This window comes from Myripristis murdjan, chromosome 19, assembly GCF_902150065.1.
Source record: "Myripristis murdjan chromosome 19, fMyrMur1.1, whole genome shotgun sequence".
Taxonomy (NCBI): Eukaryota; Metazoa; Chordata; class Actinopteri; order Holocentriformes; family Holocentridae; genus Myripristis; species Myripristis murdjan.
In genome coordinates this window covers 12,142,267-12,167,998 of record NC_043998.1, presented here as the reverse complement: position 1 = coordinate 12,167,998, position 25,732 = coordinate 12,142,267, and the positions used below count along the sequence as shown (strand labels likewise).

The window sequence follows — 25,732 nt, the reverse complement described above, 5'->3', positions numbered from 1 at the left end:
AGTTAAATTAGTTGGAAGCAATTTGAAGAAAGACCCATCGACACAAGCTCCCATCGCTGACCAAAAGAACAATTCATTAAAGCTAATCTTGTTCTGTCTTTCTGCACTATAAAAAAACAGAATCTTATAGAATGGTAACTTACAGGTTTATGGAGTTTGGACAAATGCATGTTTACAGTACTGTTACAGATGCACAATACTACTCAGGACATATGCCATTTAAAACAATAACAATAAATTGACTAAATGTCACAGTGACTCATTTTATCATGTTAGCGTCCATCTAGATGCACATTGTTCAACTGCATGTAAAAGTAGTTATGTTTGCATTGAGCTTTGAATTCTGTACAGATTGGTCAATATCCAGCAACAATGCACGTCTGAGCAATGTGACGTGGAAGGAAAAAACACAGCACAAACTGATTTAAATAAATTCAGCTGTGGAAAATGCACAAAGGAATTTTCAGGCAATATCAAAAAAAAAAAAAAAAAAAAAAATTCCACATTGGACCCATGCATGCAAAACAACATGGGATTTATAGTCTGATGCTAAAAATGACACAGAGGGTGCAGAGTCCTTTTCTGGTATAGTTGTCTGCTTCCTGGATGGTGGAGGGTCAGGTGAGCAGCTGGATGACTTCTCGGGCTCTTTGCGCCCTCTGCTGGCTGGTTCTGTCTCCGGGCTCTTGCTCCAGCTCCTTGACCAGGGCTGTGGCTTTCTGCACTGTGGTGTCCCGGGCCCCTCCGCGAAGCCCCTCCAGGTACTGGAGAAGCACGGAGAAGTTCTCATCGGGAATCTGAGGAAACAAGGGCAGTACAAATGCATCCGGATTATATGACTGCATCTATTCACTAGAAAAAAAACAAAAACAAAAAACCCCAAAAACAAGCATAAGCCCTCCAAAATACAGAGGAAGCCAAGTTCATTTCTCATTGCACTGAATAAAACATATAAAAAGACAATAAAGCTGATAACCCAGAAGGAAGATAATTATTACCTTGTGTTGTATTTGTATCTGTTTTGCAAAGCACTTAGTAACATTCTGCATGAATACTCTATATAATTACAATTCTTTATTAGTATCATTACTCAAGAGAATTTATCTTTCAATGTCATCTCCTGCCAGGGGAGATCACTACATTTACTTCAAAAAAATAATAATAAAATATTTTTAAAAAAAATAATTGTGGAATTCTTGAACAATTTCCACAATAAACCTTATCAATAAAATGGTGATAGAATGTTGCTGGTTGAGAATGCATAGAAGTTATGCTAACTACAGTGTATTAATTATTTTTCTAAAACTGATGTACAAAAAAAGAAAATTTTTCTATTCATTTATCAAAAACAAAAAACGCACAGTGTTTTTTTTTTTTTTTTTTTGTCAAAAGTTTGTATAGAAGGCATCACTGTTGACTTGTATCTGTTTCAAGGAGACATAATCAAACACATCAGGGCTCAGCAGGGAGCATCTCACTCAGAATTTTCCCAGTGTAATTCATAAAGATTATTAGTAGCAAGATTGTACCTAAGAGGGGGAAATATCTGGGAATACTGCAGGGGCCTGAGCATTTCCTCTCTCTGCAGACCTGGCGGTAGCAGTTCAGCCATGCTACATTCACAACACCTGACATTTCACACTATTTTTCATGTTTGAAAGGTGTCAGACTAATTTGTGAAGGTAAGGAAGTGGGTACAAGTACAGCAGATAAACCAATCAGACAGGAAGTCTGTCTTCCCGTGGCTGAGAGGTCAACCACACCCAGAGCCTCAGCTGAGGAAAACCCCCCGTTCTTTGCATGACACTGAAGTGAGCTTGTATTTCTAATGAGCATCTGTGTCAATTTTACCTTGTCAGAGTCAAACATGTGCTGCAGCAGCCATGTCTGCCTGGTCTTCTGGAACTTCCACTCCTTGCGTTTTTCAGCCCAGCTACAAAGACAAAGAGAGAGAGAGAGAGAGAGAGAGAGAGAGAGAGAGAGAGAGAGGACAGAGTGCATAAACATGGCTGCCTCTTGGACTGGGCCATGTTGGCGTCTGGATCCAGACCATGATGCCTTGATGCCTTGGCTCTGTACTGGTATTAACCAAGAGCCTGAAACGTACATGTGAATAGATCCTGGACTGATGGACATGTGAGAAGTGATGACAAGGCAGGAGGCCACCATGATGAAAGTGATCTGATTGGATTAAATCTGCAAACTAGGTATTTCAAAACAGATTAAAAAGTTTCTGATCCTGAAGATTTGGACCTGGATTTTATAATCCAATCCAACCTTTAATCAGGATTAAATGCTGTTTTGGGATTTTTCAGAGCCCAAGGTAAAAATGTGGGTACATTAACCAAAAATCAGGATAATAGAGCATTATGCTTCATAGGGTTCCTCTCTGTAATGATCAAGAGTGGGCTTCTCCTCAGTGCTGCCACCTGATGGAGCAGCTGAAGGGGCAATGAGAAATGTTCTGGAGAACCTCTGTTCCTCACGATCATCAAAAATGGTTTGGTATTAAAAAAGAAACACACGTTGTTTTTGTGTCCAAATATTAACTGCACATTGCTTTGCGGATGGAGAATAAAGGTAACTTCTCTCTTGAAAGGCAGTTTGTTAATGAATTATCTGTCATTCCCAAATTAGCTGTTAATTGTCTCACAGATTACCATATAAGGGAATTGGAAGTCCCAATCCAGGGATTAGCATTATCTGGTCTAACAATGTTTTGAAAACCTGAGTTAAAATCGGTGAGATTATGTTGGTTCTATGAAAGAAAGAATGAGATTTGATCATCCAGATCCTACTGATCCAGATTATATATTTTGAAAATCTGGCTGCTGGTCTGTGATGAGTAAAATTTGCTCTTACCAAGACAAATAATCTAAGGCCTGCTGAGGTGCAGTAGGCTTGGACTCTTCTGATGTCTCTGAGCTTTTCCCCTCGGCTTTAACTCTCTTCTTTTCTTCCTTTTTCAGGATCTTCTTCATCTTTCTTTCCAGGGCCCGCTGCTCCTCTGGGCTCAGGTCCTCCTCGCCCTCCTCCTCCTCTTCCTCCTGCTGCTCATGTGTCAAGGCGAGGTCAGCAGTTGGCTCTATAATCTGTCAAACAGAAGTAAACAAACGCACACTATCAACACTGCCAGACCTTCCTCTGTAGACCTTTATCATTCTGAGTGTTTATGGAAAACCAGTATCAAGTATCCTGCACAGGACTAACTCTGATTGTTTACCTCAGTGAGATGCACTAATGATTATTTGTGTACGTTACCACCCAAATCCTATTTCATACATCAATATCAGTGTTCCACTGCTTTCTTAATGCACAGCAAGTTTTCCTATTAATGTTAGATGCACCAGCTTTGATATCCACTGACAGCACTACTTGCGTGAAAAGTTTTTCTTTTTTTTTTTTTTTTTTTTTGATACGGTGTAGAGAAAGGATGTTGCCAGACATACGCTCTAGTTTCGGATCACTTCCTGTTGCTCAATGTTTCTTGTGTCTGCAACCGTATGAGGTCAGCATCACACGCACTTTCTATGTATATTAAGGCTCAGTGTGGTTAACATCGCTTAAGCTCAGAATGTAAAGCCCTCCTACGTATTGTGCACCGGCCCTCATGCGTGTTTCAAATCCCCCCCCAAAACTGATAAGTCAGAATTGTCTCTCACCAATGCATTTTTGCAAAAGGATGCAGGAGAGTCATTTTGAACAGATTATCAGATTCTCTTGTGTGGTTTTTGAAATTAAATTTCAACTTAATGCTAAAGAAAAAGAGTGGAAAAAAAAAAACAGTGAAAAGTGAGGGCTGTTTGGAGTGAAGGTAAGAGAGCAGTAGGACTTGGGCGGTGGTGGTTTACGCTCACAGTGAGACCACAGAGACTCCCTTTATAGCAGCTGACATTTCTGTATGTTTGCAAAGGTACAACTAATGTGCATAATATGAAACAAATCAAATGGAGATTTTTCCCCCACAACTTATGAATTATGAAAGCAAAACTACCAAATAGAGACAAGATAATAAATTAACTTTTAACAGGGTTAGTTGGTAAATTTCTCCTTTTGCCTGCAGAAGCACAGATGCATGGCAAAGGGTTTACTAAAATTCATCCTAAAGGTGAACACTGAACAAATTAAAAGTCAGTAAACAACTTGAAAACCGCACTTGCCTCTCAGAGAGTAAAACAAGGGCCATATGTTCTCTGATGTCTAACGGCCCTCCTTTCCTGCCCCAGGAAAAAGGGGCAGGAAAAGATTTTGGTCACGTGGCCACGAAGTCATTCTGCAAGTATGCTGGCTGGGTTGAAATTAAAAAAAAGCTATTCACGCTGAGCGGTCGAGTGCGTGAAGCAAGCATCGTTTTCAGAGTGTGCAGCTTTGAGACGAAGTCAAGGTTCATAAAAACAAACAGGAGACGGGTGACGAAAGCAAGAATGGTAAGTGGAAACAGATTTGTCTGAGCGGGCAGTTCCTCTAATGAGAGCGGGTGAAGACAACAAGAAGATGTGGGCATAGCAAATACTAAGATCTTATAAACCAAACTTTCCATCACTTTGATTCAAAGAGGATTTGTAACTTGCAATTACAGCACTGCAATTACAGCAAGCGTTTGCAAAATGTAAACATAAGTCTTGATAGGAGGTCAAAAATAAACATTGTGTATGACTGTTTCTGATGCATGATAAAAGAAAGCTGACGAGTGAGTTTCACTAGTCACGCATGGCTGCTATAAACAATGCATTTCACCGTGTCACTCGGAGGGCCGGGCTCATAGAAACATAAAAAAGGTCTTTGACTAACAACTTGAAAGGCATTCATACAGACGCTTGATCCCTTGATGGGAAAAACTAAATGCGTGCTGCGACACTGTGGAAGAAGTGATTAAATCTGTAGCTCTAAGGGTGTTTCCTCTTTTCGCTTCCAGTCAAATCAAAGTGAGGATCCGTTCTCGTCTACGATGAACAGCACGCCCGTGTTTCCCACCAGCCCCACCTACCAGCCGCTGGACAACACCACGACAGCAGCCTCCCCTACCTTGATTGCAGTCATCATCGCAGCCAACGACTTCATCTCCAGAGCCAACTATGCCTACAGTTTCTTTGCCGCGCTGGGCTTTCTGTCGGCCTGCTTCCTGCTCTACAGCTTCGTCCTGACCTACCGAGCTCAGAGACGGCTGGTCTGGCTCGACTGCCTGCTCTGGCTCTTTTGTGGCCTCCAGCTGCTGCTCCTGCTCCTCTCCCTCTACGCGGTGGCCCACAGACCCAACGACCTGGTCACCACACGGGTGGGCTGTGCCGCTCTCTCCTTCACCATCAACACCGCCTCGACCTGCAGCCTGTTGCTGCTGGCGCTCATGGCTTACGTGCTGACCTTTAACCCCGCGTCCCACACTCTGCCGAGGAGGCTCTGGGTATGTGTGGCTTTAGTGGTATCGGCTTCTGTTTCGATATCTCTGCTGTTGGCCGGCCTTCGTGGACCCAGCGACCATCTGGGAGTCAAGGAAAACTGTTTTATGGACCGAGTTCAAGCCGGGATTTCATATGCGGCAACAAAGTTCTTCTTGGCTTTTCTGACTCCCTACGTTCTCCAGCTGGGACTTGTGATAGGCGGCTGTGTCCGCAAGTGGAGGTCCACGGGTCGATTCCTCTCCGGCTCCGAGGAGGGTTCCATGTTCTCCACTGTCACCGTGATCGTGTTTTTCTGCCAGCTCTTCTACGGTGTGGTGCTGCTGAGAGGAGTGCGGCTGGAGGAGAGGGGGGCGATGAGTCATCACGAGCGAGCGTTCCTGTGTGTGGCCGAATTTGTTCTGTTCTCTGCGAGCTGCGCGAGCCTGCTGCTCATGCTGCTGATGCACCGGCCGCATCGAGAGAATCTCCGGGAGCTGTTCAGTCGGCTGAGGGACTGGTGCCGAAACCCCGGCCGTGCACAGACCAACAGGCACATCATAGCCCCCCAAATTGAGATCCTTGATACCCTGCAGGACTACGAGCCATAGTGGCCAACAACAACCACAGACATGATGGAAAATCCCAACACATCTTGTCCCAATGTAAATTCATCCATCAGGGAAAACTTATTAGACTTTTTTATGTATCAAGATAAACAATTTTGTGGACTGACTTTTAAAACCCAACTTCAAAAGTGCTTGTTGCTGTTTAACCTTTTTTGTACACTGATTGTAAATTTGGACTTGAACTTATCCGTTTATAGAATAAAATATTGAGAAGAAATCAAGGCTTTGGCTGTGATGCTTTGGCATAAACATGCATCATACATCAACAGTTATATATATCAATATCAAACAATGATGAAAAGAAAAACTGCTTTAGGGAGTAGGTAGGAAATTCAACCAAATGGCTCTTACACATATCTCTTTTCCTGGAAACAGGAAAAGCGTTTGCAGTAACATGATTTGCACAAAGCCCATTGAACATAATGCCAGGAAAAATGTGTGCAATACCCAGGACGCCACATTTAGCGGAGGAAAAAAAGCGTCAGTCTCTGTGCTTAATCCAGATGCATGAAGCATCAATATTTTTAGCGTAATGAATTTGAAGCATTTTTAGGAGGACAGAAAAAAAGAATTTAGATTAAGTGCCCAGTGGAGGGACACTAACTTCTTTTTCAGGAAATTAATTGGCGCCTGTTCTGGGAGTTACCCTCATGGATCACATATCACGTCTATACCAGCACATCTAGAGCTGCACAAGTCAAGGCACCAACAGTAAAACAAGACAGGAGCCGGGCTGCAGGAGACAGTGGCTCCATTAGAGCGTCACATCTGATTCACACCGCTTCAGGGATCAATCATCTCATTTCTGCTCTAATCCATGAAGCAAACAGCAAACAGCAACATCTTTAAATCGATGATACTGATTATACAACATAGGGCAGCAACAGCATTTTGAATAAAAAGTCATCTCTGGTCTCAGATTGAGGACTGACTCTGTCCATCGGGTGTGAAACAATGAAACAAAAACAAAAGATGCCACTAGGGAAGGTAGTGCTCTTACTCATTTGGGTTTCCATCCCTCTGAGGCTACAGAAGTTAGTGAGACGCCACAGTCTTTTTTGTCCTTCATCCTGTTTTATGTAAACACGCTGACGCTCCATCGTTGCCAAATGCGCCTGACTCCCATATTTATGTATTTGAACATTCGACAATAACAGTCACAGTTCACACATCAGTGGGAAAGTGTTGAGAAGTTGGCCCCATTTCACCCTGTTGTGTCTATGGTAAATTGATTATGCAAAGAGGGACAAGTAAAAGAGAAATATGTACGTTCAGAAATACACATGTGGTGTTCAGTTGAGCTGCCTCCAGCGAGGCACGGATCACTGTGTTTAAAAAAAAAAAAAAAAAAAATCAGTGCTTTGATGTTCAACGACAACACAGGGAGATATATATCTAATGCAGTCAAGGTGGAAAAAGTGTGTGTGTGTGCGTGTGTGCGCGTGTGTGTGTGCGTGTGTATTTAAGGGGTGGGTGGCACTACACTTCCTGCGAGAAAAGATGAGGGACAGGAGTCCGACCTCAGTATCTTGTCTGGATTTATGATGACAGCTACTTCCATAAGCACCACACCAGCCACCAAGCAAGGAGCCTCATGTAAGTTCAGGCTGATTCTACTTATAAATTCAAATTACTCATTTGAGTTTGACAGTTTGCCGTGATTGCTTGGTAAATGAAAGCCAGTGTATCTGTCAGCTTCAGCAATGGCTGCATTTTCTCTGTGGTAGAATTTTATTATTATTATTATTTTTACAGTAGCTACTGCAAAATAGTTTTCATTTTTATTCCTTTAATACTCGTCTGAACGAGGTTGTGGCATGAAACTACAGCATGCAGCATCTTCAACTTTTTTGTGATCCTTTCTCTGAAACCAGAATCAAATGTTCTGCAAACGTGAAAATGCAGCAAATTATTTAACACAAATAGCTAGATAGCTCGATATCACAGCTGACTGATATATCGTTTGATAGGTCGGTAAAAAGGCTAAACTGAACAAACCCAAGTTGCCCAATAGTATCGTCATGTAACAACAGAGCATTAATTCTATTCAGTGCTGCCAAATTATCTGCTATTTACTGAGAACGTCCATAGAGCTTATTCCTCCTGCATGTCTATTTAATACGGAGTCTAAAAGTGAGATGGTGAAAGCCACTGACTGCTCTCCTCTCTGTGCAGAACACCCAGAAGGCTTCAACTTTTTCCAACCAGAGAAGCATTTCAAGCTTCAAGAGGAAGGAAGGCAGATGGCACCACAGACTCCACAGCAGCTGGAAGCCCCTGACAAAACCACAACCATGGAAGCACTAACACAGGGTTAACACTACAGAGTAGCATGGAGGACACAATGGATGTGGACTATGTGGACGTGACTGATGATAACATGAACGGCTCCTTGGCAGTCGTCTCCAGTCCGCTGCGGGGACCGTCAGAGCGCCAGCAGCATTTCGCCCTCAGCCTCTTCCTCTCATGCCTCTACACCATATTCATGTTCCCCGTGGGCTTCATCGGGAACATTCTCATCTTAGTGGTCAACCTGGGCCACGGGGGCCGCCTCACAGCCCCCGACCTGTACTTTGTGAACCTGGCAGTGGCCGACTTGGTGCTTGTGGCCGACTCCCTCATTGAGGTGTTCAACCTGAAGCGAGGTTACTATAAGAAGGCCGTCCTGTGCACATTCATGGCCCTTTTCCAGCAGGTCAACATGTACAGCAGTGTGTTTTTTCTCACTTGGATGAGCTTTGATCGCTTCCTTGTGCTGACCGGCTCCATGGGTCGCAGCATGTCCCACGCCCGCCTCAGCTGCTGCCTCATCTGGGTGTCCTCCTCCTTGCTCACCGTGCTGCCCTTTGCGGTGGCGCAGGCGCGGCACGCCGGAGAGCAGCACTTCTGCTTCGTCAACGTGTCCCATGTCCAGTGGCTGGAGGTGACACTGGGTTTCTTGGTGCCTTTCTGCATCCTGGGCCTGTGCTACTGGAGAATAGGCCAGGTGTTGCTGCGCAGCCACAGAGAGCACGGCGGACTTGATCGGCGGCCTCGCAGGCAGAAGGCCCTGCGGATGATCTCAGCCGCCGTCTTGGTCTTCTTCGTCTGCTGGCTGCCGGAGAACGTCTTTGTTAGTGTCCACCTCCTGCGGGGCGAGGAAGACGGCAGCACACTGTGGCACGACTACCCTCTGACGGGTCACGCCGTCAGCCTGGCGGCCTTCTCCAACAGCTGCCTGAACCCGCTCATCTACAGCTTCCTCGGGGAGACCTTCCGGGACAAATTTAGACTTTTTCTCCGGCAGAGGGCCAGCGGCACCAAGCTGCACAAGTCCAGGAAGTCGACTCCTCCGCCTGCTGCAGGGACGTGCAGCCACTTGATATGCAAGGGGAGCTGCAGGTCCACACATTTCCCTCAAAGCTTTCACATCCTCCCACAGACGATAACACCCACAAATAAAAACCTATCTAAAGAATATGACATCACACAGAAACTAGAGAGCCAAGATGTGTGGCACAAACTTGAGAGACAGCATTCACACACTGCCTAAAAATAAGAGCTTGTGCCAAACACCAAAAGACAGTGTGACAGCTGGATGAAACAAGGAAAGAGCCTCGGCTGCTGGGTGAAATCTAATGTTGACACATTAATGTATGCTTCATGCCTGCCATCTCATTGTTTATATAGGTATTTTCCTGCAGTATTTAACAGTACACTCCTGATCAAAATCTTCAGACCAATTGAGAAATTGCAAGAATTTACATTTTGCACTGTTGGATCTTAAGAAGGTTCTAAGTAGAGCTTCAAAATGCAAAAAGAAGAAATGGGAGTGAGACAAAAAAAAATTGAGTAAGCAATTTATTGCAAACAACCATTAAACTGAAATAGGCTGTTCATCAGCTGATCAAAAGTTTAAGACCACTGCCTTTAAAAGCCCAAATCTTGGCAAAAATGTGGATTCAGTGTCATTTTCTGTCAGGTATCCACACTGTCATGACCTCCTGATGGCAAAGACAAAAAAGCTTTCTTGGTAATCACCTCAAAAATTTGTTTCGGCATGCTTGATGCTTGATAAATTGCTTACTCAATTTTTTTTTTTTTTGTGTCTCACTCCCATTTCTTCTTTTTGCATTTTGAAGCTCTACTTAGAACCTTCTTAAGATCCAAAAGTGCAAAATGTAAATTCTTGCAATTTCTCAACTGGTCTTAAGATTTTGATCAGGAGTGTATATGTGAATATTCAGCGCTCATCTCTGTTGCTCACAGGTTCCAGCATCATAAAAACATTTGTTCCCATTTAAAAAGAAAATCAGTCCGCTCTCTTACCTCTATTTGCTTTTTCTTCTTCTTCTTTTTGTGTTTATCGTCCATTTCCTTATCATTGATATGTTTTTTTTGTTTTTTTATTGATATGTCTGGAATCTGTAATGGGGCCTCCTGGATTACCAAAAAAAAAAAAAAAAAAAAAAGATAGATTAAGTAAATAATAGCCTTACCACATAGATGTACAGAGGGCAAATGAAAACATTATTGTGCCGCTCACCTCTACTTGAGACTTTTTCCTTTTCTTTTTCACTTCCTCCTCATTTGAATTCAGCTTTTTCCGTTTGGGGCCACTGCCTTTTGGTTCTGATACCAAAGGTTTGCTCTTCGCCATCAGATAGCCTCCACCTACAAACAAAGCCAGATGTGAGCTCCTGGCAGGCGGGTACAGGCAAAGCATCATCAGCCTTGGAGAATCAGACGTCTGTGTTGTTTGGCAGCTCATTTGTAGTGACACTTTCTCTTAGAAACAGAAGCCCACCTCGACTTTCATATCAGCAGAAAATCAATTCTAAAGTGGAGAAGACATATTTCTTGACAATCGGCTATCATTGGAAAGTGCATACAGAGCAGATCACCTCTTTTTTTTTTTTTTTTTAATTATCCTGAGACATGTGCCACTACAACAGAATCTAATGTCACCACTTAGGCTAAGACTCACAACCGAAGACAATCAATTTCCCTCATTTATCATACAAACAGCTGATACTGACACCCTGTTTCATGGTCATGATGGTCATCAGCACAGCTCAGATCCCTTCACTGCACTCGCTGTGGATTCACCGATATAAAGATCTCTAGTTTAAGTTAGAAATCTTGCTGACATGAATCTGGAAAATTGACAATCAACCACTTGCTGGTAAGTTATGAAGTCAGCTTGCTTTCTGGGAGGATAGTGCATGTACATGACCACAGCAAGAGGACCATTTGCACCTCTTATCAAAAACCTCATCCCTCCATGTGGATGTTTCCAAGCCTGATTTAAACCTATAAATACTGGTGACACAGTGCACACGTGGTTTATGTGGGTAACTTGTCTGTATTGAGCTCTATCTGTTGTATTAGATTTCGATTTTTTTTTTTTTTTTTTTTTTTTTATTGTTTTCATCTCCACATGTGTCGGTGTATCTAGAGCACAAATATTCACCTCAATGTGAATTAAACAATAACCTGTTAACAAAAAAGTCTGAATTTAAAAGTAAGACGTTGAACGGAGCTGTTTTTAAAGCCCGGCGACTTGAGGAAACTCTGCTAACTAAGTGCAAATAAAACGAAGCCCTGCACGAAAACCACGAAGCGTCTTAAATCCATTCACACGACCGCACTTCACCTTTACTTTGATCAAAATATACACTTACCTGTGCTAGTAGGCACACACACACATGACGCTGCTGGGGCACAACAAGCATGGCAGCTCAACCAGGAAGTGACGGTACCTCGGTGAACAGGGATTGGACAGATTCCCAACTCTGCCTTGTGATTGGCCAACGGACGCTGCTCAACATTATAAAAAAATCGTTCTTCTTTTTTTTTTTTATCTTCTACTTATACTGTTTATTGTCAATGGAACCTTACTGATATATTACAAAAAAAAAAAAAAAAAAAAAAAAAAAACCTAAACGAGCCCAAAGACAAGTAAATCGGTGTCGGAATAGGGCATGATTTAATGTAACAAAACACCCGGAAGAATTTCGGCGTTGCACAACGTTGTGTTACATGACCTCGCGTCGAGCTCTTTACCTAAGATGACCACCGTCAGAAATGTCTAGAGGACGTGTTTTGGTTAGTTTGGCACGGTTCTCCTTGAACCGTGGGGTATCGGCTCACCACGCGACCACAACACCGAGGTAAGTGAGAAGCAGAGCGTGTCCGTGGAGCTGAGACTCAGCCGCCACGGGGTTATCACGCTGGATCTGCTTCAATGACAGAGATGTGTGGCTCCTCCGGCACTGCGGGAACACATCAGGGTTTAGATGAGCATGGAGTGGCAGTGATGTTCAAATAGACTGTAATGTTTTAAAAATGGTCATGTTGTTATTGTGTGTGTGTGCAGGAGTTAGTTTTATAAATCAATTCATTCTGTCCATGTGACACCACACAGCGACTGTAACCATCATAACTGCTGCTTTTACTGTCTTACTACTCATCTCTCCCTCCACCAAGAGATCATGTGTAAGTGCAGTCATCCTCAGGCCAGAGGAAGAGAGTTGGTTTATGCAGCAATGGCAATGGGAAAAAAATATTATTGTTATTATTAGAATTATTTGGCTGAAATATATGAAATAATGGTGCATCATGAGTTACTGGAGGGTTTAGAATAGCTGATGGTGAGTATTGTCTGATTGATGAAGATGTTAAGATGGATCATCGGTAGCCAGTAATGTTCTTGAAGTGATCATTTCCCTACCAAAATATGTTTTAGGATCCAACTCAGTCAGTCCATAATATGTTTATGACAACTGTATACCCTGTATAATCATGCTCAGTGTCCATCATAACTGTATGAAGTGCATTTGCTCTCTATTAGGAGTGTGTTTATAAATTTGCATGGGGCTGTCTGTGATTTTTAAAGAAGTTGTTTGATCTTGTTAGGTAAAACGGAGTAAACAGTGTCCTTGCATCAAGAGCTAGTCATTTATATTTAATAGGTGGTTGTTTTCTTGCAATAAGTAAGTTTCTGATGGTGTTAAATGTTTCTGTTAAAGATGGACATATCATTTTAATCTTGTACTGGATTTTAATGTCTCTTCTCCTTTTAATGTCTCTTCTCCTTATCAAAAGGCTGAACCATGCCCGGTCCCTCGCCGTGGCCTCCCAGAGGTGGGCCCGGTCCAAAGAGGAGGACGAGGAGGTGAACAGCGAGCCCATCAAGTTCACCACCAGCAAGGCCAGCCACAGGTCCTGGAGGGTGGACCGCTCCATGGGGAGCCAGTTCCAGCGGCCGCTGCGGAAGGTGCTTCCCATCAGCCTGCTGGGCATCGGCTTCCTGCTGTGGTGTGCGTTCAGAGGGGAGACGGACATTGACGCTCAGCTGGAGAAACACCTCTATGAGAATTTTCCTGGCCTGCTCTCAGACGAAGAGCCGGAGCAAACCACAAATAAACCGAGTTAACGCCTCTGGGACTTTATATGATGTACATATTAGAGGTTGTATTTATTATCCGATGTGTCTTCATGATGCTGCGTGGCACCACCTCGCTGGAGGCGCCGTGTTGATGCCGTCCAGTGGAGTGCTGCGTCCACAGAGCAGGAAGTACCTCACTTTTCCTCACTGCTATGCTGTGGGGAGATGATTGTTTTACCATCAGACCTTGTCTGTCATTTGTCTTGATTTGCTGAGTCAAGCACAACTTGAGTATACTAGTAAAATTTCAGTTATGAATACAGAAATGACATGTTGATTGAACTGCCTTGATTAGATTCACTCATGTAACAGGACAATTTATTCTGCCTTGTTTTGCATAGGAAACTCGGCTTAATGGAGCATACTGGCATAATCCAAATTTGCCACAAACTGTACTGATAACTTTTGCCAGATCATCACCAAATCATTTGCTGGTTTAATAAAACTTATTAATGTGCCCATAGTCCTTTCTTCTTGACATACATTAATATATTATCAATTTAATACAAACTTCAAAGTCAGAGTTGAGGTAGCGGAAAACGTTTATTTACAACAATGTTGACAGATCCTACAACATGCACAAACGGTTAAAAGGTAAAAGATCCTAAAATAGATTTTCGAAACCTGAGAAAGGCAGGGGGATATTTTGCATACATTTTAGCATTTACGTACAAATCAAGCTCTATCCTACAGTGATCAGGACAATAAAGCACAGAATCAAGGGGGAAATAACAATTAGAAAATAAATGACAAGGGAAAAAAACTCCCTGAACCTACAAATGAAACCAGATTTTACACATGCTGTTAATAGTTGAGATTTATACAATTCAAAAAACCCAGCCAGTCCCACCCACAACCCCTAAAAAGATAGCTGAAGATAACTTTAAGATTATGCACGCTCTCCTCTAATTCGCCTGGCCAGCTGAATATCCTTGGGCATGATTGTGACCCTCTTGGCATGGATAGCGCACAGGTTGGTGTCCTCAAACAGACCGACCAGGTACGCCTCGCTGGCTTCCTATTTAAAAACAAACAAAAAAAATTCACTTACAAAAGTAACATTTAAACCAGATCAGTAGCAGGCACTTTTTAAATGGACATCTGTGAACTGACTTTTTTGGGATTGGCTCAGTGAAGCATTTGTTATCCACGACTGTCACAGCAAACAAGTTTAATACTGAAATTATACAGTTCAACGCATAGACACGGGTTTACGAAACAGAGAGATGAGAACACTGTCAAGCTCTGCTTACCTGTAGAGCGCCAATCGCTGCACTCTGAAAGCGGAGATCTGTCTTGAAGTCCTGGGCAATCTCCCTGACAAGACGCTGGAAGGGCAGCTTCCTGATGAGCAGCTCTGTGGACTTCTGGTACCGACGGATCTCTCGCAGAGCCACAGTGCCAGGCCTTCATGGAGAAATTATTGATGATAAATAAAAAGTAGTAACAGTCCACTAAAGCACAACACCTTCTTACAAATGGCAAACTAGAGTGTAAGAAGCCTAATGACTTTCAGATGACACCGGCTAATTAAATAGCTTTTGAAAAAACCCAGAGAGTCATAATAAACTAATAAAGGACATACTGTATCCTATAGTTCAACAAATACTTTTATTGCATTACTATTGCACCTGTTACTTATACATCTGTAGATATACAAGTCTGTTAACTGTATAATTACAACTACCGACAAAATTTCACACCTCCTAATTATGCCAAATATCTATAACACATGTCATCCCTGTGGCTGTCTCCTCACCTGTATCTGTGCGGCTTCTTCACACCGCCGGTAGAGGGCGCACTTTTCCTGGCAGCCTTGGTGGCGAGCTGCTTCCTGGGCGCCTTTCCTCCGGTGGATTTACGAGCGGTCTGCTTGGTACGTGCCATGGTTCACCTGAATTTCTAGGAGAAAAAAAGACGAAATATCAAACATCTGGAGACGCGTGTCTTGTGCAGCCGACACAGCACCCGGTCCCAAATATCACCAGCCGGCATCCTCTTCACACAAATACACAAAACTGTAACTGTACTGGCGTAATCGATGACCTCCAATTCAGAGGCACAAGCTGATTAAAGGAAAAGTTAGCTCTACTATTTATGGAAATGCCTTTGGTGCCACGGTGTAACGGCTTTGGTGGACACACCATGCCTCACAGCTAAATATTTCTCAACTGGTAGTCGGTGTTGGAGCTATTTACTTCCCGACCACACACGGCTGACTTCACTATGTCCCAAACACACACAAACTAACCTGTTCCCCACCACCATTACGAGGCGGAGAACTCACACGTTTCCTTTTGATGCGCTAACGTTAGCTCATTTAAAGCTAGCTCAACAGTGAAAAATGGCGCCAGATAGCTAACAACACTCCTCTGTTTACACTAAATACTTCACATGAATCACTACCACTCGCCTCTAAGAAAGTCAACATGTAACAATACAAAGGAGAAGCAGAAAAAACGCATTTAGTCGCTGGTTTTATAAATGAACAGCTTTTATAGACCGGCTGCTAGCCAACATGCTAACGCTAGCCAACTGCTCATGGCGCGCTCAATTTTAACTTAAAGAGTCGCATTTAGACGTTGTTTACTAGCTGACAAACAATGTAAGGTTTATATTAATGTGATTATTCGTTACTAATATCGAAATAATGTCTAAAAGCAAAGTTACAGTTACAACACTCTTGTTACCGTTTTTGTTTATGTCCCAGTTACACCCAGCTGCTCGCTCTCCGTGTGATCTCATGTTGACTGGGGGCGCACGGGCTATTTATAGAGCTGGGAGACCGGACGTCCAAGCCCCGCCCCTGGAGCTCTCTGATTGGTCCGCTCCGGAGCCCCAGCTGAGAACAGGCATTACCACTTCCTGTATATTTGAAGCTGACAGGAAGTCAGAAAAAAAAAAAAAAATCTCCGCTGATCTCGTCAAAGGCACTCAGCAGGAAGCAGCTCCATATATGTCTGCATCTGTGACCTCACCAAGTAGTCCAGTCATTTTATGAAAAAACCTAGGACAAATTGCAAGAGAAGCAAACTCAACTGATTTTGTATCCTCAGTTTGTCCTGAGTGAGGGAAAAAAAGTCCCAAGAAATCCCATTGGTGGAAAGCTTTGAAAATCACCTATTTATGACCACATATTACCAAAAAACACTGTTTTTAAAACACAGGGGAAAGGGGTTCAAAATTTTATTTTCAGATATCACTATAAAAATTCACAAGTTGATTACACAAACAAAGACAAGAAAAAAAGTCAATTACAAGTTCTTTGAATTATTCTGTTTACACATGCATATCATACATTATCTGATTTGATATGCACTAATAAGGAATATAGGGAATAAATGCCAGAACAGAATCAGAATCAGAATCAGACAACTTTATTTATCCCCTAGGGGCAATTCGGTTCAGCGGTGTACCCAGATTATGCATACAAAACAAGGAAAGAGAAACAGACAAAAACAGACCCATACCAAGCAGGAACAGTCAGTGTGTGGCACAGATACACAACAGGCAATAGAACAGATATTTAAACAGTGAATTAAAAGGTTACTATATATACAGTAACCTTTTAATTCACTGTTATATAGTAACCTTTTAATTCAAGGTTACTATATATATAGTAACCTTTTAATTCACTGTTTAAATGTCTCTTCTGGCATTTATTCCTTATATTCCTTATTAGCGCATATCAAATCAGATAATGTGTGATATGCATGTGTAAACAGAATAATTCAAAGAACTTGTAATCGACTTTTTTTCTTGTCTTTGTGTGTGTAATCAACTTGTGAATTTTTATAGTGATATCTGAAAGTAAAATGTTGAACCCCTTTCCCCTGTGTGTTAAAAACAGTGTTTTTCTGGTAATATGTGGTCATAAATAGGTGATTTTCAAAACTTTCCACCAATGGGATTTCTTGGGACTTTTTTTCCCTCACTCAGGACAAACTGAGGATACACAATCAGTTGAGTTTGCCTCTCTTGCAATTTGTCCTAGGTTGACCCCAATTTTGGCCTAAAATTACTGGACTAAAGAATATGAATCCTAAACTCAAGTCCATCAAGTACACACGTTACATACATTTTTTTCTCATTTGGAAAAGTTGCTGTAAATATACTTCAGTGTAAAAATAATACAATAACTTACTATGAACAGCAAATAACAAAATGTATGGAAAGGAAAGAAAGGCACAAACAAAAAGTGCCTCAAAGCTGTTCTAACTAACTGGTGTAAATTTAAAATGTTGTTCACTCGCTGCAGCGAGCGGAACTATTACAACTGCGGACACATTTCCCCGTCGGAATTCTTCTGCTGTGACACGCGGTTAGGTTTCCAAACAACACACTTCACGTTACAGACGGTAAGAGAGAGAAATATGTTTTAATGTCAGCGCCTGCGGGGGTTTGGTTGTACATGCTGATATTTCTTATGACACCGCAGAGGATTTGCGATAAAACGAACGAGCTCCTCACGTGAGTCATCACCACGGCAACGGGATGCTGTTTATAGGTACTGGCAGAGTCTCTGGTGCTAATAAAAATAAAACTACCAGCTAAATTACTGTTATAGTTTAAAATGAAAGGTGAAAGGCATGAAAGGTGCTCTATAAATAAAGTGCAGTTAAGTTAAATGTCATTCTGATGAGCCATTGTGTGTGTGTGTGTGTGTGTGTGTGTGTGTGTGTTGCTGTTCCAGATATTAAAGCCGAGTCAAACAACACGTCCACTGCTGCTGAAGGCGCCCACAACCCCCTGTGGACACGCAGCGATAATTCCTTCAGATTCAACTTCCTCCCCGAGGGCCGTCCCGCCCCGCAGCAGGACACACCGTCCTCAGCCGGGACGCCCCCAGCAGCCGCCGCAGCCTTCACAGGACAGGGCGCCGCAGGGTTTGCCTTCAACTTCCAAATCCCCCCCGCCACACCTGAAGACATGACGACGGAGAGCCCTGAAGCTGGAGACAGCCACAAGAACAGGGCGCAAGAGGAGGAGGATGCCCGCGTCCCACAGCAGCAGGGGAGCTCCTCGACTAAAACCAAGAAGAAGAAGAAGAAACCCGGCAGGAAGAAAGCCTCAGAGGAGAGCAGCAGCAGCGAGGTGCAGGAGGGGCCGAGTTCAGCTGAGGGCAGTCACGGTGAAGAGACAGCGCTGGTCAGTGTGAAACCGCTCTGCTTAAACTTGAACTCTGAGATAAAGTGATTGTTTTTTAAAATCTGTTTAATTTTGTGTGTCAGACGGCAGAGGAGCAGCTGAAGAGAGAGCTGGACTGGTGTATCGAGCAACTGGAGTTGGGAATGAGGACCCAGAAGGGGACACCCAAACAGAGTCAGTGCAGATTTGGTATTTGTTTGTGCCCTGTTTGTGACCCCTGAGTGACAAAATGACTGGTTCAGAGTTGTGACTTGCTCTGAGTTTTGTTTCCTGTGTTGCTCCGTGTGCAGAGGAGGAGGCGTCCCGTGCCCTCAAGACCCTGCGCAGCTCCAAGGCTCCTCTGGCCAAGAAGAGGCAGGTGATGAGAGCCGCGACGGGAGACTACAGGAGGAAGATGCAGGAGGAGAAGGACACGCAGTTCAGACTCATCGAGCGCGGTGAGGAGACGGAGCAGAGCTGTTTGAAAAGACACAGCGATGGGGGAGAAGTGGCCTAGATCTGATGTTTTATGCAGAAAATCACGCTGACTCTGGAACATTTACATCTGATTTGAGCCACAAACCAGGAGACAGGAGTTTTACAGGAGAATTATGTGTAACTGCTTCTATCAAAGCCCTTTTTTGCCTTCTTGCCCTCAGCCTGAACAGCTGACAGAGAGCCACCACACCACTGTTACTATAGCAACCATAGCCATCAGTTCCTTTAACTATAAAACATCAGATTGCACAATACATATCAAATCAGCACCCAAGTATGGTATCGGATCGGGAGATAAGCGTATTGTGACAGCCCTGATCTGCGTTGTGTGTTCAAGTGACGTTAACTCATAGTTTTGTTTCCTCCACCAGCACTGGCAGCAGCTCAGGTCAAAGCCGTGCCAAACTCCTCAAAGAAGTCTGTGTTCCACCGCAGAGCCGGAGCCAGCAGCCAAACAGCAGCCGCGCAGGAAAACAACAACCAGCAGACGTCACAGAGTCAGGCCCGAGCTGCGGAGGAGAGGCCGCCGGCTCAGGAGGAGGAGACGCCGGCTTTTGTCTTCACTCCATCCAAGGAGGAGTTTCACTTCAATTTTTTCTGATTTATACCCTGACAGCGTTCCCAAAAGACAGTTTTTCAGCCCCGTGTTGAGGGAAACATGTCTTCTTCACCGTGCCTGGTCAGGATTGTGCACCGTGCACAAATAAAAGAAGCACAGTGCAAATCAAAATGTTGGATCCGTCAGCCCAGACTGACTTTGTACCATATGTCTCAATAAAGCATTTTGTACATGTTTGTGTTTGTGATTTTTTTTAATATGGCAAGATGTCACATGATCAGTGTTCTTGACCTAGTTTTCTCTCGAAAAAATTTAAATAATGTCAGAATGTCAGAGGCTAAAAAAAACTAATTACCTGTTTCATCTTAATTTATTAGTCCTTCTACATTTGCATGTGGTGCACCCAGAATCAGAAATACTTTACTGACCTCCAAGGGAAGTTGCAGTTGCTAAAATTCTCAAGAGAAAATATATAAAAGCATAAGTTAAATTATAAGAAATACCAAGAGAAATTTATATTAAAAAAAATGTGCATTAGAAGCTTGTAAAAAAAAAAAAAAAAACGTGCATTATGTGCATTAATCCTACAATACACACAGGGATTTTGCACTGTTGTTATAAAGTCCTACAGATATAAATAATTGCACAGTTAAATAGTTAAATAAACAGTTGAACAGTATTGTGTCTGTGTATGCTGTGAGTTTCCTGTACTGTTTTTACTTTTTGTTGCTGATTATTGATCTAAAGTAGCTTTATATGACTGTTCAAACTTGTAAAACGTCCTAAAACAAGCCACTAAATAACATGATTAAGTCTTGTCACCTCACCTCGATTCTGCAACACACAGTTATTGAACCGTAAACAACATAAACAGCTCGTCTGTGGTGTTTACACCGAGCACACCCCTGGCCCAAACGCAGAAACATCACACTGTCAAAGGTTCCGCAGGGCTCTTCATCAGGAAAAGGACAGCCCGGGCACATTTGTGCGTGACACACAAAACAAAAAAGTTTGTCGATTCGTCTGCTGGGAAAATAATCTGTACCTGTTGCTCGTAAGTGTTAACTTTTAAAACTATGTAGCCCCTAACTTACAATGTTGTTTGTTTAGGTCGTCTTTTACTTTCTTACTTTGTTGGGTTCATTGTAACGGTTGTACATTTGCTCGCGGTGGTGGGAGAAGTGTTGCAGGCTAACTTTTCTGTCGCCAGCTAGCTAGCAGAGGAAATCAGCGAGCCTGTGAGCGAGTTCAGCTGCACTGAACCAGGAGGGAGGTAACCATAGAGACAGTGGTGCGTGTCATCCGGTAAACCCAGTCTGTAATCTGGGTCAGCCGCTGTCTCCCCAGGTGTGTGCAGAGCCAGCGGAGGTGAGGATGTCCGAGCTGAGTGACGAGGCCAGTGAGTCGGAGCAGCTGGGGGCCAGCCTCTCCCTGTGGCTGGGGGAGAGCCTGCTGCGGCCCGAGGAGCTGGACGTCCCGCTGGACCTGCACACTGCCTGCTCCATCGGCCAGTACGACGTGGTGGCAGAGTGCATCAAAAAGTGAGCACCCTGAATCATTTTGTCAGACATGCTCATTACGTTTTGCAGTTGATAATTGTGTGTTTTTTCTTTCTTTCTTTCTTTCTTTCTTTCTTTCTTTGTTTTAGAAAAACGGTGGACCTGGATGGCAAGAACGTAGGAGGCTGGACTCCCCTGATGTATGCGGCTTACATCGGCCATGACAACATCGCCAATCTGCTGCTGGAGGCCGGGGTCAGTGTCAATGCCACCACTTCCAAAGGCCTCACCCCGCTGATGCTGGCAGCGAGCTGTGGGAACGAAAGCATTGCATACTTTCTGCTGCAGGTACAGACAGCCCCATCAGACAGTAGCAGCTCATGGTTGTGTGTTGACGGTGTTTCACACTCAATTCACCTCAGACTGGTGCTGTGTATTGAGTGGCTGTCACCCGTCTGTATTTACATCTGTGAGTCTTTCAGTATATGACCTGTTCTTTGTCGTGTTACTCCAAAAGCAAGGTGCCGAGCTGGAGCTGAAGGACTCGCGAGGCTGGACGGCTCTGCTCCACTGCACGAGCACGGGCCACCAGCAGATGGTCAAGTTCCTGCTGGATAACAACGCAAATGCCAATGTGAAGTCAGTGTCCTCCTCCATCTTAACACAGCTGCAGTTTTCCGTTCAGCCTTTGTGCTTTTCTCATGATGTTTTTCGTCACCAGGGAGCCAGGGTCCGGTTTCACTCCCTTGATGGAGGCGGCTGCTTCCGGACATGAAATCATCGTTCAGTACCTGCTTGACCATGTGAGGAGGTTACCACTGTTTAACATGCTCTCTACTCGCTCATCCATATAACATCATTTGATCCTGACAGCTGCTGTTCATTCATGGCTGCACTTACAGAAGGTGAGAGTAGATGAGAGGAGCTGTAAAGGAGAGACTGCCCGTGCCCTGGCTATGATGTACGGCTACACCAAGATCGCCAGCCTCATTGACTCACGTTCTCCAAAGATCAAACCAGGTGCGCCTTTCAGAAATATTAAATATCTTAATGTTATACAATTCAATATTATTTTTTTCTGAGCTGTCTTTACCCTTTCTGTGTCTCCCACCCAAAATGATATCCTTTGGGCTTTCTCTGCTGTGCAGGACACTTCGAGGACCTGAGCTCCTCTGAGGATTCGGACAGCGCTCCCCCAAGGCCGAGGCTGAGTCGGAGCCGCAATAAAGGGCCCAGCATCCATGACGGGCCCCAGGCCATCGCCAAGTTCCGTGTAGGAGGCACCAGCAAACTCTGTGGTAGTGTCACATAGGTTACCCCGTCTCCGAATTGACAACCTGTTTGCACCTGTTTGCATAATAATGACACTTTGTAGTATCAGAGTGGGATGGTTCAGGTTGAGGAATTAAACTATGCAGAGGATTTAGATGAAACATAGCCCGTGTATGAAAAAGGGAATAGCACTTTGATAACTTAGTAGGTCAGGCAGGAGACCCCCTTCCTCCTCATGCCTTCACTTTGCCTCATTCAAGTTTGCATTCATTTCCCCTGATTGGCCCGACGATTCTGTCATGTCAAATTAAGCATAGAGATTTTTACTTGGGATGAAGCATGTAAGTGAGGACATGTTGCCATTAATGAGTGCTAGGATGAGTGGCACTGATTGGTTTGAGCTGTGTGTGGTGTAGTGTGTGTGTGTGGTTTGGCTCACACCAGTCTCCCTCCCCACAGAGCGACCTGCCGCTCCACCAGGTTACATGACGTTCCACGATCTTGGGGAGCAGAGCGAGGGCATCTGCTACCGCGACGTCACCTCACCCATCAACGAGTTGGACGGCCAGAGCAACAGCAGCAGAGGTCTGAGACGACTTAATAACCTCAGTGTTGTGAGACAGCTCTGGAACAGCAGCATTTGTTTGGATGTACACACCACAACGTAATCTTACTGTTACCTTAGGGGAGTGTTAAGGACTTGTCTTTCATATTTTGGCAGATGAGAGTCCGTTCTTTGAGAATGACATGCCGACCATGAGGAGCAGCAGCAGCAGCAGTGAGGGTCTGCCTCGCGTGGTTGGCCTTAACTGGGAAGGATCAGTGGAGAGCAATGAGGTGAACACATCAGACCGCAGCAGTCCCGCTGATTTAGAGACACACTATTGTTGGATATCACAATAACACAGACAGTATACCTCTGCCCATCAGGACTCAGACCAGTGCAAAAAGAGCAGCGCTCGTCGAGTAAACAAGCCTCATCACTCAAAAGGCAAGAGTCGACACAGCGGCACTGATGCCACACAGTCTGGTGGCACGGGAAACTGTGGGATGCGCTCGCCTGCTGGCTCTGCTCCCTCCTACACTGGTCCCAAGGCATGTGTGTGATCGCTAAATTCATATTCTATCACTTATGTGAGCTTTAGTGCATGGTTTTAAAAATATTTTTGTTCCTCCAGGATCTGGCTGAGTTCTTGGAGCAGATTGGCTTTTCTAAGTACCTCCCTCTGCTCGAGGAGCAAGACATTGACCTGAGGATATTTCTCACTCTCACTGAAAATGATCTAAAAGAAATAGGGATCACGTAAGAGATTTTAGATTCTTCTTTCACATTTACCACAGTGCAAATTAAAGCCCATCGAGAGAGAAGCCATTGACCGCTGCATTAGACAGAAAAAAAAGTGCAGTACAGGTACGGGCTGGTTACGGATTGACTTGCTGTTGGCCTGGACTTTGAGAGGCCTTGATTTGTGCTGTACAGTGCCCCCTGGTGTTGGCCACAGATATTTTTGCAGGTGGAATATTTCCCGATATAAACTCTCTGTTGCATACAGTGTGAGAGCCGTGTTGATCCTTCACATTTCTGTTTTCTTACGGACTTGAAATTCTGACTCTGTTGCTGCCACTGCAGGTTGTTTGGACCCAAGCGTAAGATGACCTCGGCCATTGCAAGGTGGCACAGCAGTGCTCGACCACCCAGCGATGCTCTGGAGCAAGCCTATGCCGACCAGCTGGAGGCTGAGATGCAGGAGATGGCCATTCAGCTGCACAAGGTAACTGCAAAGCTAAAGCTGATTGTACACGCCTTACAGACACTTCAGATTTCAGCTGTGCCTGTTCCTTATGGTAATCAACTGACCATACTGTATGCAGCGCTGTGAGGAGGTGGAGAGCCTGCAAGGCCAGGTATCTCAGGAGAAGGAGCTGCGCACAGTAATGGAGGGCTGTCTGATGGATGACAAGATGGCATGGAGAAGGGTGCATGCGGAGCTGGTGGAGAACCATCGGCTGGCCCAGGACATGAGCGCCACGCTGCTGAAGGCCAGGGCCTGCCGCACAGAACTGCAGTCCTACCTCAACATTGACGGGAATGGCAGCCCTTATCCTGGTGGCGAAGACAAAATGAAAGGTGACACTGGTGTTAAAGGTGGGTTCAAATGTGCTGTGTTTAATAGCGCCATCACAGTGTCTCCAGAATATCACTGAAAGCATATTTTTCATTTGTCCTTGCAGCTGGGGAAAGCTTGAAGCCCTGCCGTGTTGTGGAGCTTCTGAAAAAGCTTGATTCCCTTGAAGAAGAACTGGGTAAGATGGTGTAATACTCACAATTGTGATCAAAGTGGTGTTGTGTTGTGAGCGGAGTTATCTTATGCTGGTGTCTGGGCTGTTTCATCACGCCAGAGGGGACCCTGGAGACGGTGCTCCAGAGCCTGAGGCGACTGAGCGTCCCTGAGAAGGTCACAGATAGCTGGGAGCGGCCTTAGCCTTCATGGGTAAATCCTTAAAACAAACTCACACAAATATGACAGCAACAACTCTGCTGGTACTACCAAAAAAAAAAAACATTTGAAAAACAATTGGGTTTTGCTTTTGTCTTTGTAGGGGCTTCTTTCAGTGCTGACGGAGGGTGAGCAAACCACCCTGAACAAACTAAACTGAACGGGAGAAGGCCAAAGATGAGGCCAGCCCTGCCAGACCAGAGAGCCTTGAGGAGTGGAGCTGCCCAGCAGCTCTTCTAGAAATGGCTGATGGACCAGAGCTGGCCAGATGTGGACAAGGCCAGGGCCAATGGCAGCTACTGCAGGGAATCGACAAGCAGGCAGGAAGGGCAGGTGGCCCTCAAATGCTTGTGCTGGTGTATATTGGATTCCTACAAGAGGACAAGGGGAGAATAGACTGACTAGCACAGTCCTCTATGTGAGGCTGAGAGGCAGTCATGCTGTGAAGTCAGTGCAGTTTTCTTGTATGAAATATGGTGTAAATTATGTTTCTGACGCTAAATCAAAGTTCAGAGGTACATTTATAGTAAAACACAGTAGTATATTTACTTCAAAGTCATCTGTGGGGCTGTGCTTTTGAATGAAATCCTCTCACTTCTATGCTGTTGCTAGGTGTTGAAATATAGTCCTGCTGAATGCAATTTCAAGAGCTGAAAAGCCCATACAGGGGAGAAATATCTATGAAAACACATTGTTTTTTATTTTACAGAACTACATAATGATACACTAGGAAGCCGTCCTTTCTGTCCATCCTGTTTCTATGGACATTCTGTAACTGCAGAGTACTGAATTTCAAAATAAAATGACTGAATACTAATTTGAACTATTGTTTCATTTTTAGAGCAA

General features: G+C 44.2%; 6 protein-coding genes across 8 annotated transcripts; 4 read left to right on the top strand and 2 right to left on the bottom strand.

Moving 5' to 3' along the window:
- Window positions 1-127: 127 nt before the first annotated feature.
- Window positions 128-11,782, bottom strand: chlsn (cholesin). 2 transcript variants are annotated; one of them, XM_030078081.1, is made up of 6 exons: window positions 11,668-11,782; window positions 10,530-10,657; window positions 10,313-10,423; window positions 2,863-3,092; window positions 1,852-1,933; window positions 128-797 (listed from the first exon to the last, which is right to left on the bottom strand). In XM_030078081.1, the coding sequence occupies exons 2-6, from the start codon at window positions 10,641-10,643 to the stop codon at window positions 618-620; spliced, it is 717 nt and encodes a 238-aa protein (XP_029933941.1). In that variant the 5' UTR covers window positions 10,644-10,657; window positions 11,668-11,782; the 3' UTR covers window positions 128-617. The 2 variants fall into 2 exon arrangements, with proteins under 2 accessions (XP_029933941.1, XP_029933942.1); XM_030078082.1 differs by lacking the exon at window positions 11,668-11,782 and adding an exon at window positions 11,457-11,627.
- LOC115377980 (G-protein coupled estrogen receptor 1-like) lies at window positions 7,472-9,743 on the top strand. The gene is made up of 2 exons (XM_030078073.1): window positions 7,472-7,600; window positions 8,180-9,743. Exon 2 carries the CDS (start codon window positions 8,337-8,339, stop codon window positions 9,534-9,536), a length of 1,200 nt encoding a protein of 399 aa, XP_029933933.1. The 5' UTR covers window positions 7,472-7,600; window positions 8,180-8,336; the 3' UTR covers window positions 9,537-9,743.
- A 204-nt stretch (window positions 11,783-11,986) lies between the features above and the next one.
- uqcc4 (ubiquinol-cytochrome c reductase complex assembly factor 4) lies at window positions 11,987-13,890 on the top strand. The gene is made up of 2 exons (XM_030077958.1): window positions 11,987-12,156; window positions 13,091-13,890. The coding sequence occupies exons 1-2, from the start codon at window positions 12,071-12,073 to the stop codon at window positions 13,419-13,421; spliced, it is 417 nt and encodes a 138-aa protein (XP_029933818.1). The 5' UTR covers window positions 11,987-12,070; the 3' UTR covers window positions 13,422-13,890.
- Window positions 13,891-13,957: 67 nt separating this feature from the next.
- On the bottom strand, window positions 13,958-16,271 carry h3f3d (H3 histone, family 3D). Its single transcript, XM_030077959.1, has 4 exons — window positions 16,124-16,271; window positions 15,193-15,335; window positions 14,687-14,840; window positions 13,958-14,451 (listed from the first exon to the last, which is right to left on the bottom strand). Exons 2-4 carry the CDS (start codon window positions 15,318-15,320, stop codon window positions 14,323-14,325), a joined length of 411 nt encoding a protein of 136 aa, XP_029933819.1. The 5' UTR covers window positions 15,321-15,335; window positions 16,124-16,271; the 3' UTR covers window positions 13,958-14,322.
- A 1,440-nt stretch (window positions 16,272-17,711) lies between these two features.
- Window positions 17,712-19,849, top strand: c19h8orf33 (chromosome 19 C8orf33 homolog). The gene is made up of 6 exons (XM_030077118.1): window positions 17,712-17,791; window positions 17,872-17,940; window positions 18,127-18,581; window positions 18,665-18,755; window positions 18,872-19,018; window positions 19,430-19,849. The coding sequence occupies exons 2-6, from the start codon at window positions 17,928-17,930 to the stop codon at window positions 19,657-19,659; spliced, it is 936 nt and encodes a 311-aa protein (XP_029932978.1). The 5' UTR covers window positions 17,712-17,791; window positions 17,872-17,927; the 3' UTR covers window positions 19,660-19,849.
- Window positions 19,850-20,561: 712 nt separating this feature from the next.
- On the top strand, window positions 20,562-25,703 carry anks3 (ankyrin repeat and sterile alpha motif domain containing 3). 2 transcript variants are annotated; one of them, XM_030078633.1, is made up of 16 exons: window positions 20,562-20,671; window positions 20,965-21,158; window positions 21,266-21,464; window positions 21,634-21,755; window positions 21,838-21,919; window positions 22,019-22,136; window positions 22,265-22,414; window positions 22,848-22,973; window positions 23,110-23,225; window positions 23,319-23,483; window positions 23,567-23,691; window positions 24,019-24,160; window positions 24,261-24,534; window positions 24,621-24,692; window positions 24,789-24,880; window positions 24,990-25,703. In XM_030078633.1, exons 2-15 carry the CDS (start codon window positions 20,992-20,994, stop codon window positions 24,869-24,871), a joined length of 1,941 nt encoding a protein of 646 aa, XP_029934493.1. In that variant the 5' UTR covers window positions 20,562-20,671; window positions 20,965-20,991; the 3' UTR covers window positions 24,872-24,880; window positions 24,990-25,703. The 2 variants fall into 2 exon arrangements, with proteins under 2 accessions (XP_029934493.1, XP_029934494.1); XM_030078634.1 differs by having other exon boundaries at window positions 20,631-20,671; window positions 20,950-21,158.
- The last annotated feature ends 29 nt before the right edge of the window (window positions 25,704-25,732 follow it).

Excerpts from the sequence above, each read along its gene's own strand:
- c19h8orf33 (XM_030077118.1), top strand. Across the intron at positions 18,582-18,664 it reads ACGGTGAAGAGACAGCGCTG|ACGGCAGAGGAGCAGCTGAA; the intron begins GTCAGTGTGAAA and ends TTTGTGTGTCAG. Across the intron at positions 19,019-19,429 it reads GTTCAGACTCATCGAGCGCG|CACTGGCAGCAGCTCAGGTC; the intron begins GTGAGGAGACGG and ends TTCCTCCACCAG.
- chlsn (XM_030078081.1), bottom strand. The coding sequence starts at position 10,643 with ATGGCGAAGAGCAAACCTTTGGTATCAGAACCAAAAGGCAGTGGCCCC. Across the intron at positions 3,093-10,312 it reads AGAAGAAAAAGCAAATAGAG|ATTATAGAGCCAACTGCTGA; the intron begins GTAAGAGAGCGG and ends TCTGTTTGACAG. Across the intron at positions 1,934-2,862 it reads GCCTTAGATTATTTGTCTTG|CTGGGCTGAAAAACGCAAGG; the intron begins GTAAGAGCAAAT and ends TTGTCTTTGTAG.
- LOC115377980 (XM_030078073.1), top strand. The coding sequence starts at position 8,337 with ATGGAGGACACAATGGATGTGGACTATGTGGACGTGACTGATGATAAC.
- uqcc4 (XM_030077958.1), top strand. The coding sequence starts at position 12,071 with ATGTCTAGAGGACGTGTTTTGGTTAGTTTGGCACGGTTCTCCTTGAAC. Across the intron at positions 12,157-13,090 it reads CACGCGACCACAACACCGAG|GCTGAACCATGCCCGGTCCC; the intron begins GTAAGTGAGAAG and ends CCTTATCAAAAG.
- h3f3d (XM_030077959.1), bottom strand. The coding sequence starts at position 15,320 with ATGGCACGTACCAAGCAGACCGCTCGTAAATCCACCGGAGGAAAGGCG. Across the intron at positions 14,841-15,192 it reads AAGAAGCCGCACAGATACAG|GCCTGGCACTGTGGCTCTGC; the intron begins GTGAGGAGACAG and ends TTCTCCATGAAG. Across the intron at positions 14,452-14,686 it reads CAGCGATTGGCGCTCTACAG|GAAGCCAGCGAGGCGTACCT; the intron begins GTAAGCAGAGCT and ends GTTTTTAAATAG.
- anks3 (XM_030078633.1), top strand. The coding sequence starts at position 20,992 with ATGTCCGAGCTGAGTGACGAGGCCAGTGAGTCGGAGCAGCTGGGGGCC. Across the intron at positions 21,159-21,265 it reads GTGGCAGAGTGCATCAAAAA|AAAAACGGTGGACCTGGATG; the intron begins GTGAGCACCCTG and ends TCTTTGTTTTAG. Across the intron at positions 24,693-24,788 it reads TTCCCTTGAAGAAGAACTGG|AGGGGACCCTGGAGACGGTG; the intron begins GTAAGATGGTGT and ends TCATCACGCCAG.